The sequence below is a fragment of the Setaria viridis genome, chromosome 9, assembly GCF_005286985.2.
Source record: "Setaria viridis chromosome 9, Setaria_viridis_v4.0, whole genome shotgun sequence".
NCBI lineage: Eukaryota > Viridiplantae > Streptophyta > Magnoliopsida > Poales > Poaceae > Setaria > Setaria viridis.
The window spans coordinates 40930987-40944547 of NC_048271.2; the positions used below are offsets into that span (position 1 = coordinate 40930987).

The window sequence follows — 13561 nt, forward strand, 5'->3', positions numbered from 1 at the left end:
TTGTTGAAGCTGCAGGAGTTCGTATCCACTGGCCATTGAGTTGGATGGGTTCATGCCCGGTGCGCGGCTGCATGGGCTGACCTGACGTCGCGTCTCCATCCCTTGACCACATCAATGAAGCTAACAACCGACGACCTGACGAAACCGGAGTCGTGGCCACCCAACAAACAAACCGCCTTGGAAGCAACACCAACCCAACCCAACCCAACCGGCAAATTCCTCTGTTCCACAAGGCTCCATTCACGTGAAAATTCGGCAGGTGTGGTGTGCCCCCAGGCGGACGCTGAAATCTGAACACGTTTCTTTTCCAATCCAGTGCCTCTCCGTCAATCAATGCCTGCGTAGACTCAAAGGCTCTCGCGTAGTAGAGATTTCAGATTCAGCAGCAGTGCGTACGTTACCAGCGCGTAGAAATCCAGCAGCAGCAGCATTAGCGAGTTGGCAAATCTGCACGGCTGTTCTTGCTCTCTGAAATTAGCGAGTCTTTTATTTCTGCAATCAAAGCTGCAAATCTGTACTCGATCTACTGCCAGTCCTGTATATAAATCGCGTGACGAAGCTAACCCGGCCTGCGCTGCCACCTACCTTCCCAACAATCTCTGTCTTTCCTTTCTCTCTCCAGCCGACGACGATTGATTAGTCCGAAGAAGGACGGAGCCCCTGAGGAAGGAATCCTGAACGGCATTATCCTTTTTTCTCGTCGCTGTTCTTCTCTCTCTCCAACTTTCAGGAGTGGAGCGGACCAGCAACAAGTCACCCACATGGGCCGCGCCTTTACAGCGGCGACGCTCCTCCTCTTGCTCGGGGCCCTGGGAGCGGCAACTGCCAATGTAAGCGGCGCCGGCGGCCGGCAAGAACCGATTGAAAAAACTCTCCTTTTCTCGATTCATGGTTGTCTACGCGGGGGATTGATTCTGAACCTCGGCGATTTCTTGCTGAATTCAGGTGGGCGACTCCTGCTCGACGAGCGCGGACTGCGGCGCCGGGCAGTGGTGCTTCGACTGCGAGCCCAAGCTCTCCGGCTCCCACTGCGTCCGCTCCGCCGCCACCAACCCCTTCCAGCTCATTGTAAGCCGCCGTCGCACTTCGCTTCGATTCTCCCCTCTTGTTCTAGTGAAGGAAAACGGCCGAGCCGAGGAGGAGCAGCAGTCGTTCTGTGCGTGTGGTTTGCGGTTCTGAATTCGTGTTATTATGATGATCTCTTCGGATACCAGATCTGCTCCCTGTTACAAGTTGATTTACCAGGCCGAGACATGAGCGGTTAGGAAGAATGCAGCGTACTAGCAAAAGATATTTCTCTCCGCTCACGTCAGGGTGAGGGTGTTCTTGTGCAACACACCCTGACGACATGTCGAACAGTACATTCAGGTTTCAGGATATTAGCACAATTCTTTACTTTTAGGAGTTTCTGCGAGTTGGTAGATGTGCGCAGATTTTCCTACCTAGTTGGTACTAGATGATCTTCGTCAAAGGTTGTTTGGCGGAGAAAAATTATACGTTACACTGTTCCAGCAGTGTGATTTATTTCCTTCCTGAATTGTTTTCTCTTTTTTTTCCCCATACAGAATACTTCCTTTTGCATCCTTTGTCTAGTAGAAGCCTCTATCTAGATGATTGTACTTCCATTTAATAAATCTCCAAAAGACTCGTTTGCACTCACAGTCAAAGGGTAATAAGTTGTGTTCATTCTCCCAAGTATTGGAGTCATATCCTGAATGAATTTTGCTTCTGGTTTGTTGTCTATCAGAACAATTCATTGCCATTCAACAAGTATGCCTATCTCACGACGCACAATTCATATGCGATCGTTGGTGAGCCTTCACACACTGGGATTCCACGCATCACCTTCGACAACCAGGAGGATACTGTCACTGACCAGTTAAATGTACCTTCTTGTGCTTCAATAATTTAGCATGTCCTATTATATGCATCTTTCCACGAGGAATTCTTATTCTGATGACATTACCAATGATATGCAGAATGGCGTTCGGGCACTTATGCTAGACACATATGACTTCAAAGGAGATGTATGGCTATGCCACTCAAGTGGAGGGAAATGCAATGATTTCACTGCATTTGTGAGTATACTGAACATGCCTGACTCTGTAGAATCTCAACTGAAGGTGTTCAGACTGCAGTGTTTTACGATACCTTGTGTTATTCTAGGAACCAGCATTGGATACCTTCCAGGAAATTGAGGCATTTCTTTCAGCCAATCCATCTGAAATTGTCACAATTATCCTGGAAGACTATGTTCATGCACCGAATGGACTGACAAACGTGTTCAACACCTCTGGCCTGCTGAAGTACTGGTTCCCAGTGTCGAAAATGCCACAGAATGGCCAGGACTGGCCTCTTGTCAGTGACATGGTTGCAAGCAACCAGCGCCTCCTGGTGTTCACCTCCATCAGCTCAAAGCAGAGTACCGAAGGAATTGCTTACCAGTGGAACTTCATGGTTGAGAACAATTGTGAGGCACCAAATCTTTGAATCTTTTTTCTTTTGTGAATTGCAGTCAAACACCACCAGCATGCTTGAATGTAACATATTTCACTTGATCTCAGATGGTGATGATGGGATGGATGCTGGGAAATGCTCCAATCGTGCTGAATCTGCACCTCTTAGCGACAAGACTAAATCGCTGGTCCTCATGAACTACTTCCCATCGGTCCCTATAAAGTTTACTGCGTGTCTACAGCATTCCCAAAGTCTTACTGACATGGTGAATACATGTTATGGAGCAGCAGGGAATCGATGGGCTAATTTTATCGCGGTTGATTACTACAAGGTACTGAGCATATGTGAAGATCAATATTCTACTATCATTTTCAGAAATTCTAAAGAAGCATTTCACTTTATTTAATATAGGAAATTTTCTCTCTTGCTTTGTATGGAAGCACTATCTAGCTTTTTCAGATTTTCTACAGGATGATGCTGACGTTATTTTGAACTGAAATATTCCAGAGAAGTGATGGAGGGGGCGTGTTCCAATCCACAGACTTGCTCAATGGTAGACTGTTGTGCGGGTGCCAGGACATCAGGGCATGCTTGGTGAGTTAAGATATACTGCATTTTACATTGATGTAGATGGACATGTACTGTTCTTGTGATGATATAGTAACTATGATGTGAATTCACCCGTTTTCTGTTCCATTTGCAGCCAGGTTCTGGTGTAGTGTGCTCTGCATGAACCCATAAGGAATAGGCAACTTTATTAGAGGGGTACATTCATATAGGATAACAGATATGCAACAGTTACTTGGTTTGGGTGATTACAAGGCTGCTTCCGCTTGGTCTTGCTGTGGTGCGTCCTCGTTGCGTGGTTTAATGCTGGTTCGTCTCAACTCTGAACGACTGTTTTGCAGCGTGGGCATGTGACGAGTGTAGTTTCAAGGGAAGATATCCATAGAAATTAGATTACCTTAGAGTGATACAACAATACAACAGTGTAAACGATAGGAATCTGGAAGAAACAACACCAAGTTTCATGTTCGTAAATGGGAATTTTCTTTTTCAAACTTCATGTTTCGAACTTGAAAGGCGCTATGGCTTCATGGTTCAAATTTGAATCATTTTTAAATATGCATGAAAATGTGAAACATGCTTTATAGATCATCACTTCACCGGTGGGAAATATATCCAGGGGCAAAAAAAAAATTTATAAAAAGCTCACCACATTGAGATGGAAAGCCGGTCAAGCTTCCAGCCCCGTCCTGTTGTGGGTGTTGATGCACAGCCAGGGCCCAGGGGATGATTCATAGGGAGGAAGAGAAAACCCTTGTTTGTTTCATAGTCGGATGCCAAAAGCAAGTCTTTTTGAGTTTCATGGTGTCTTTGATTTCTGTTTTGTCAGCGGTGGCTACTTTAGCTGTAAGCTGCTGTATGGTGCCTGGGGCCTGGGCTGTATAACAGATTATGAATATTGTCCTGAAGTTTATGCTACTGGACTTGGGGTATCCCATGAAATTTAAAACACACACGCGCGAACATTGAGATGGCGCCTCCATGGGACTTTCATGAGCATTAATTTTCATGGAAAGTTTCATAAGCATTAATTTTCATGGAAAGTTTCATAAGCATTAATTTTCATGGAAAGTTTCATAAGCATTAATTTTCATACCACATCACCAATTTTACTGACTTAGCAAGGTATTTATAAGGAGAGAGAAGGAGGAGTTTCGTCACATGTGAGAGAAGTTTCATCCCCATGACACTCAACAGGCACAGTTACTGTGCAATGAGACTAGTCTAAGGGGTACTATAACATTTATAAATTGCTAATTACCTAGTAAGAATTCACCAGGACTAGCCAATTGGTAATGGGTTGCAAATGCAAGCACACATTGAGAACCAGTAAGCAACTTCCATTTATCATAATTTTAACTAAGCAAATGCAGTGCAGATAACGAATGGCAGCATAAAATGGAAGTTTTCTCCTCCTGAAGTAGGATGTTTATAAATACATGTGTCCATCCAATCTATGCAGAAGTTGCTTGGACCGTGGGAAGTTAAAATATTTTGCATAAGAACAAGTCCAGAAAAAAAAACAGGTATAAAAATAACCAAAAACACGCCGTTGCCGGGGATCGAACCCGGGTCACCCGCGTGACAGGCGGGAATACTCACCACTATACTACAACGACTTGGTTGATAAAGAGATCTCATTATCTAAATTGATCAATTGACACTTCGAGAAGACTCGAAACAACCTTGAACCAAGCAATCTCGCCTATACTATCTGCACCCCCATCTCATTTTGGAACGTTGTGATTAACGTAGGCATACACATGCATGCATGTAGTTGTAGGCTGCTGATGATCACACTTCTGAAACGATTTTTGGTGCACGTGCAGAGTCGCCGTGTGGTAGGAAGGAAGCGAAGGAGGCACACTCATTTGACAACCGAACAGCACTTGCATGTAGATGGACAGGTACAGCTAGATCGCAACCAAGGGGATAAGATTGTCCAAGACTTTCGAGTTTCGCGTCCCACACACGGCCCTACAACAGACGGGCTTGCCCGGCGTACACGTACACACACAGCGTAGCATGGGCCATCCACTTTTGATTCCTTCTGCCGTAGCCAACACCAACAGCCAACTTTTCATGTCTTTCGATCCTTCCACCATCACAAGCTTCATAGAGCTTTTTTACATGTATATGCTGTATGTACAGGACATCCAGCTGCATTCATACACAAAAAGGGGACGAACTATATACATCAACAGTACATGTGTAGGCAGGTACACGATAAGTAACTGTTTCAAGATTGTTCATCAATTTCTCGATCATTTTCGTGCATGCTTGTGTGCAGTGGGCTACACACATATGAGGCCATGAGCTTTAACAACTGATCCTTTTTGAGTTTTGACAGTACAATTAAAAAAGGCATGAGTGCACAATTCACTGGTGGAGAATAGACCTTCCATCCAGCGTAATATGTCTTGACGCTTTTTGGACCCAGGACTAAAAGAGCTTTAGTCCCGGATCAAACGGTCACCACCAGCCACCACCGACGACGGAAGCTTTAGTCCTTGTTGGTAATATCAACCGGGACTAAAGAATTTCTTTAGTCCTGGTTGTAATGGCTAGTAAAGACGATGGATTCTAGTGGAACATTTAGTCCCGGTTGGTAACACCAACTAGGATTAAAGGCCATCCATTTAGTCCCGATTGGTAATTCCAACTTGGACTAAATGGATGACATTTAATTCCGGTTGGTGTTACCAATCGGGACTAAATGCCACGTCTATAAAAGTCAGCTTCTTTCTCCCCGAGCCTGAGCCACTCAGACCGAGAGCTTCAGGCTCCTTTTACATGGCGACCAAGCAAGCTTAGAGAGGTGTTGCCCGATGTTTTTCTTCAATTTCTTGGGAGATTTCACTCATCCAAAGTGTTGTAAAGGTTAGCTACTTCATCCTGCCTTCATTTATTGTTATTATGCTTTGTTTTATGCTTTAGAGATAGAGAAAAATGAGCTTAATGAGGGAGAATGAAGAGGATTTTTTATTTATACATGCTTTTGAGCTATAATTTGATAGATAGCTTGCTTGTTATATATGATTCGTATTGATAAATATCTTGAGCAATATTAGGTATGGGGAAAAAGATAGAGTAAATATGTTTTTAATATTTAGTTATTGCAATAAAACAGAGGTAAATAAATTGTAGGTGTAAGAAATAGAATTTGGTTATTGCTACAATTTTTTAGATAGTTTGGATGTTAAATTAGAATGATATGAAAATTACACCGGTCAACTTAATGGTAGAATTGTGGAACAGGACAACAAAGATACACTAAAGACAACAGACACTCCATAGTGGACTTCACAGAGTCAAGAATCCTAAAATAATGGTAGAACAGAAGAACTTCGAGTCCACAAACTCTGGCTGAATATTATAAAAGAATCTTGAAATAGTTTTACAAATACCTTTTGGAGCCACGTTTTCATAATAGAAGTATGGGGACCCACCTATCGATGTTTGGTTGGTTTTGGCTTGCCAAAATGGGCCATACTCAGTGAACAGGTCTTTTGCCTGGACAGGCTATTATGCCACCATACTTCTATTATGAAAATGTGGCACTTGCTCCAAAAGGCATTTGGACAATTATTTCAAGATTCCTTTATGATATTCAGCCAAAGTATTTGGATTCGAAGGTATTCTGTTGTACCATTATTTTCTGATACTGGGGGAGTAGAGGTGACTCTCCATAGACTTCGAAGAAGATTGAGTCATGTGCAGAGATGGCTTGGAGGGTGAAGATTCTGCTATGTTGTACCATTATTTTAGGATTATTGACTACGTGAAGTCCACTATGGAGCATCTATATTATCTTGTTCCAGAATTCTAGCATTTTTCTTTTTGTCAACCTAGTGAATGATATGAAGGTTGATTGGTGTAAATTATCAATATTGATCAAGTTCTTTATCTAATACGAAGATCTATGTCTATTTTTCACGTAATACAATGAAGATGGACTGGTAATGGATGTACACCGCGAACAGACGGACCAAGGAGTTCGTTGATGTCTTGTATTATTTTTACATAGTGACCAAAGCCAACAAGCCAGAGAAGGGATTCATATGTTGTCCATGCTTCCAATATAGTAACAAGAAAGATTACTCTTCCTGGGGGGACACTGCACAACCACTTGTTTAGATACGGTTTCATACCTAACTATTTGGTTTGGACCAAGTACGGTGAAAGAGGGGTTATAATGGAAGACGGCGAATAAGAGGATGATGATAACAACATTCCAGACTGGGTTGCAGGCCAAACTTTTGCAGATACTACAATGGGTGAGGCTGATGAAGAAGAGTTTGTAGAAGATGGTCCTGTTGATGATCTTGGTCAGGTGCTACGGGATGCATAGAAAGACTGCAAAACTAAGAAAGAATCAAAAAAGTTGCAACGTGTGATAGATGATAACAAAAAATTATTGTACCTAGATTGCAAGCAGGAGCATAAAAAACTAGGTACCACACTGGAAATGCTGCAATGGAAGGTAAAAAAAAATGGTGTATCCGATAAGACATTTCATGGGAGATTGAAAATTGTAAAGAACATGCTTCCTCAAAATAATGAATTGTCGTCCACAACATATGAAGCTAAACATGTTGTTTGCTCTCTGGGATTGGAGGTTCATAAGATACACACATGCCCTAATGATTGTATCCTCTATCGTGGTGATGAATACGAGAAATTGGATGCTTGTCTTGTGTGCGGAGAGCTGCGGTATAAGATCAGACGAGATGATCCTGGTGATGTTGAGGGGCAGCCTCCCAAGAAGAGAGTTCCCGCGAACGTGATGTATTATTTTCCTATAATACCACATTTGAAGTGTTTGTTCAGAAACAAGGCGAATGCTAAGTTCATGCGATGGCACAAAGAAGAACACAAGCAAGATGACATGCTGAGATACCCCGCTGATGGGGCCCAGTGAAGATCAATTGATAGAGCATTCTCGAACTTTGAAATTGATGCAAGAAACATAAGGTTTAGTTTAAGTACTAATGGATTCAATTCGTTCGGTGAGTTGAGTAGTGGTCATAGTACTTGGCATGTGACCCTATGTATGTTCAACCTTCCTTCTTAGCTGTGCATGAAGCGGAACTTCATTATGATGTCGGTGCTTATCCAAGACCCAAAACAACCCAGCAATGACATTGACGTGGACCGAAGAACCGTTGGTTGATGAACTTTTACTGCTCTAGAAGGAAGAAGGTGTACGTGTGTGGGATGAGGATAAACAAGAGAGCTTTGACCAATGAGCATTGTTATTCATAACCATCAATGATTGGCCTGCGCTGAGTAACCTTTCAAGATAGACAAACAAGGGATATCGGGTCTGCACCCACTGTTTAGATGACACGAACATCATGTATTTGAAACACTGTAGGAAGGTCATGTATATGAGTCATCATCGATTTCTTTCAGCTAACCACCCGTTATGAAAGAAAGGGATGCATTTCAAAGGGGCACCAGACCATCGTAAAAAACCTACACACCGTAATGGAAAACGTGTATTTGAGATGATAAAGGATATAAGGGTAGTCTTTGGAAAGGGTCTTGCTAGCGAACCTATTCCGAACGACAATAACGGACGTGCACCCATGTCGAAGAAGAAGTCTATATTTTGGAAGCTACCTTATTGAGAAATCCTAGAGGTCCACAACGCAATAGACGTGATGCATTTGACGAAGAATCTTTGCGTGAACGTGTTAGGCTTTCTGGGTTGTTATGGGAACTTAAAAGATACACTGGAAGTACGATAGGACCTAAAACATATGAAGCAACGAGATGACCTACATCCGGAAAAGAGAGATAAATGACAGCACTACTTACGTCCTGCCAGTTACACTCTCAGCAAGGAAGAGAAGGATAGCATGTTTGACTGCATGAATAGTATCAAGGTTCCGTCTGGGTACTCCTCGAATATAAAAGGAATAATAAATATGGAAGAAAAGAAGTTCAAAAATCTAAAGGTCCATGACTGCCACATGTTGATGACCAAATTGCTTCTGGTTGCACTGAGGGGTATTCTACCAGAGAATGTACGATTGACGCTCATAAAGCTATGTGTATTTCTCAATGCGATTTCGCAGAAGGCAATCGATCCAACCAAGCTATTAAAGCTACAGAATGATGTGATACGATGTCTTGTCAGCTTTGAGTTGGTATTTCCACCATCCTTATTCAATATTATGATGCACCTCCTGGTTCACCTAGTCAAAGAGATTACTATTCTCGGTCCAGTATTCCTGCACAATATCTGGCCTTTCGACAGGTTCACGTTAGTCTAAAAAAACTATGTTCTTAATCATGCCCGTCCAGAAGAAAGCATCACCAAGAGATATGGAACAGAGGAGATCATTGAGTTTTGTGTTGATTTTATTGACTCAATTACTTCGATTGGGGGTCCAGTATCACGCCATGAGGGGAGACTACGGGGAAAGGGCACACTTACAAGAAAATCAAATTTGAGCAATGATAGTGATTCGTTCTATAAAGCACACTTCATGGTTATGCAACAATCATCCTTTGTGGCTCCGTATATCGAGGAACACAAGCAGATTCTATTTTTCCAATACCCGACGAAATCTGATGCCTGGATTATACGTCATCACATGGATACTTTTCCCTCTTGGTTGCGTCAAAACCTTATGGGTAACTCCGCGATTCATGAACAACTCGCTTGGTTAGGTAGGGGACCTTCTAGCACAATCGTGAAATTCCAAGGTTACGAGATAAATGGTTATACATTTTACACGAGAGTCAAGATCAAAAAAGCACCAACAAAAATAGTGGTGTCCATAGAGATGCCATAGACAGCAACGGGAGCAAGGACTCGCATTATGGTTTCATAGTGGAGATCTGGGAACTCGAATACGGACCACTGAACATCCCTCTATTTCATTGCCAATGGTGAAGCTGATTGGAGGTGGCGTAACGAAAGATCAGTATGGAATGACAATAGTGGACCTGACCAAGACTGGATACAATGATGAACCATTCATCCTTGCTAATGATGTGCATCAGGTTTTCTATGTGAAGGATGTATAGCAAACCTCAGAAAAATTCAGAAGATAAAGAAAAACTATGGGAGCCAAAGGGCCACATAGTTCTTCCAAGTAAAAGAAAAATTGTGGCAGTTAAGGATAAGACAGACCAGTCAGATGATTCTGATCAGTTTGATGGAACGCCTCCATTCTACAATTGACCCAAGCATCATGCTAGCTAAAGAAGAGGCTTCGTACTTACGCCGAAATCATGACAAGGAACTTTCATCAAAAAGAATTTTTTTAACATTACATTGTAATGCACTATATATGGTGCACTTTTATGTAATGCTCTATGGCTATCAGAACCTTTCAATTATATTGTAATGCTCTATGGTGAACCTTTATTCGATCAATATAAATAATGTTAAGTTAACCACATACATCAATTGCATTTTTGCGCGTTGAAATTATTTAGTTGAAGAGTTTGGTGATCAATTGATGCATTAAAAGAATTATAATAGAAACTTAATAGACTAGTATATAATTAATAATTGATTCAAATTTATTTTAAATATACTTGCTAATTTAATATATTTTTGCATATTCAAAATATGTATTTTTTATTTTTCTTGAACAACAGCAGACCAAAACAACTTATTATATATATAAATTAAAACAACAAAACCATATGTACACCAGCGGAAACGAAAAGGAAGGGCCTTTAGTCCCTGTTGGCATTACTAACCGGGACTAAAGGATCATGGACCCCCTTTAGTTCTTGTTGGTAATACCACCCGGGACCCTTTAGTCCCAGGTGATGTTATCAACCGGGACTAAAGGGGGAGTATAAATATCCCGGCCCTCTCCCTCCTCTGGACTTAGCCAATTTCACGATCGATCTCCGCGCGCACGGCCTCCTCCTCGTCGCCTCCTTCGCCACCGCATCACCACCGGCGCCGCTGTCATCTCCCCACGGGCGTCCCCCTCAACGTTGTCGTCCCTCCCTGGCCGCCGCACCGCCGTTGTCCACTCCGCGCCCCGGCTCCCCGGCACCATCCCCCGGAGCACCGGGCCGCCGCACCGCTGCCGCGACCCTTCGCTACCGATCCGCGCTCCAGCTTCCAGGCGGCGCCCTCCCGGCCCGGTGCCCTTCTTCTCACTCGGCCCGCCGCTGCCGCATGGCGCCAGACCGTAGAGCCCAGCGCCCCTTCGCCACTGCAGTGGGTGCCCCAGCGCGGCCCCCGCCAGCCACCGCCTTTCCTCCGCCCCGGCCCCCTCCGCGACGCCCGCGCGGCCCTGACGCACCCCTGCGCCACCGTTCGGTATGTGTACGGCCGGCGCGGCACCCCGGCTAGCTGACACAAGCCGTTTTTTTCAATTAGGAATTTTTTTCGGAAATTAGTAGATTAGATTAGGAATTTAGTAGAAATTAGTATAATTGAGTAGGAATCAGTAGAATTTAGTAGAAACTAGTAGAAAATTAGTAGAAAATTAGTAGAAATTAGTAGAAACTAGTAGAAATTATGTACAAATCAGTAGAAAATTAGTATAAATGCTTAGAAAATAGTACAAATGCTTGGAAATTAGAACAAAACTAGTAGAAACTAGTGGAAATTAAGTAGAAATTGGTAGAAAATTAGTACAAATGCTTAGAAAATAGTATAAATGCTTAGAAATTGTTATAAATGCTTAGAAATTTAATGTATGGTTTCATGTGTATATTTCAATAATTTTATATGTCAATAATTTGTATATTTCAATAATGTGTGTATTTCAATAATTTGTATATTTCAATAATGTGTATATTTTAATAATGTGTATAAGTTTCTTTTATGATTCCATGTGTATAAGTATCCATGTATGTATATTTCAATAATTTAATGTATCTATGATTACATGTGTGTATAACTAATGTCATTATTAGTTGAGATGGGAGATGAAAAGGATGAAAGGTATATAGTGGAGCAGATTATTGCCAACGTTAGTGGCTCAAACGTTCCAAGAACCTAAATGACCCTTTGAGTTAGGCAAGCCTCTAGTCAAACCTGAATTGGTACGGAAACTCACAACTAAGATGTATGAATTCCATCAATGGTATATGGAGCAGTCGGCTAATGACAGGCTCATGTTCGCTCTTCTTGTTAAACCGATTGATTTTTTCAATGAAGGTGAGAAACTATTGTGGTTGGAATTCAAGGATATTTATGAAGTGTACCATCAAGATGCCCTTAATGTCTCTCTCATCAGTGTTTGGGTTCTGTAAGTGTGTGTTTATTAGATGTTAATTTTGGCTCTGATTATTATTTTGCGTGTGTCGTCCTACTAACTTTGTCTTTCATTTTATGTAGGATGCAAATTCAGAGGTGCCGTCGAGAATCGTACTTCAATGTTGGCTTCATGGACCCAGCGCTTGCTAACCAAGATTAGATACGGGATCACCCAAAGGATACATTGGACCGAATATACAAATTCTTGGAGCAATAGAATCACAACCTTACAACTTTAAGTAAGTGTGGGTACCATCTATTTTCGTTTTCTTTTCCTTACCTAATTAATGTTAGTTAGTTTTAATATGAAAATTTATGTACGCAGTTTCCACTTGATTCTCCTTATAATTATGATTGATCAAAGCAATTTTATTGTGTTTGATTCATTAAGGAAACCAAAGGACGAGTACCAAGACATTCAATACATACTTAACTTGTAATAATTCTGGATCTTTATCTCTATACAAAAGTTTGTTTTCTAAATTTTCACCTAACACTGTATCATTCATTATTTTAATTTGTAGTGCATGGAAACGATTTCTAAGATTCACCATGGTGATTTCAAAGAAAAACTTACATTTAGTATAACTTTTCTGGGATGTATGAAGTTTGCACATTTTGTACATTCTATAATATGAATATTTCATAATTGTTTTTTCCACTAAAGTGCTTGAGATAGCAACAGGGGAATAATTTACGTGGATACCACGTCTGTGAGCACATACACCATTTCATGAGGGATAAGGTGCTATCGAACGATATAATTGTACGTAAAATAAACCTGTTAATTATTAATTATTTTCTAGCTCCTTTTATTTAATTGTTGGTGTAACATTCACATACTTCGAAATTACATATGTGGTAGATTCGTGAAGAACCCTTGGAGAAGGAAAGGCTTTTGGCAATCCAAGAAGCACTCATAGGATTTCTAGTGGACGAGGTGATAAATCCCAAAGGAGAATTTTATTACAATAGACATTCAGTAGCCGAATCGAGCAACACCACGACAGGAGGATCCTAAAAATTACGAGGACAAATTATTGTATAGATAGTAATTGTATTAATACTAGTTTGATGTGTATAATATACTAAGAATTGTATATATAGTAGTTATAATTAATATTATGCATATACTATCATGAAATATATGTACGACATGCATACAATACGAGCATATACGTGTAAGTAGTGTACGCTAAGGATGTATACGTATAGGTATATATATAAGTGAAGCAATAATTAGCATTAATATGGAAAAAAATTCAGGGTAAAAAGAAAAAAAATCTTTAG

The 13561-nt window shown here is 41.4% G+C and overlaps 1 protein-coding gene and 1 non-coding gene across 2 annotated transcripts; one reads left to right on the forward strand and one right to left on the reverse strand.

The window, feature by feature from the left end:
* Window positions 1-277: 277 nt before the first annotated feature.
* LOC117835933 (PI-PLC X domain-containing protein At5g67130) lies at window positions 278-3518 on the forward strand. The gene is made up of 8 exons (XM_034715266.2): window positions 278-830; window positions 946-1068; window positions 1748-1885; window positions 1980-2078; window positions 2167-2470; window positions 2565-2788; window positions 2965-3051; window positions 3161-3518. Exons 1-8 carry the CDS (start codon window positions 762-764, stop codon window positions 3188-3190), a joined length of 1074 nt encoding a protein of 357 aa, XP_034571157.1. The 5' UTR covers window positions 278-761; the 3' UTR covers window positions 3191-3518.
* Window positions 3519-4571: 1053 nt separating this feature from the next.
* Window positions 4572-4643, reverse strand: TRNAD-GUC (transfer RNA aspartic acid (anticodon GUC)). The gene has a single exon. It is a non-coding gene; the product is annotated as a tRNA-Asp (tRNA).
* Between the last annotated feature and the right edge of the window lie 8918 nt (window positions 4644-13561).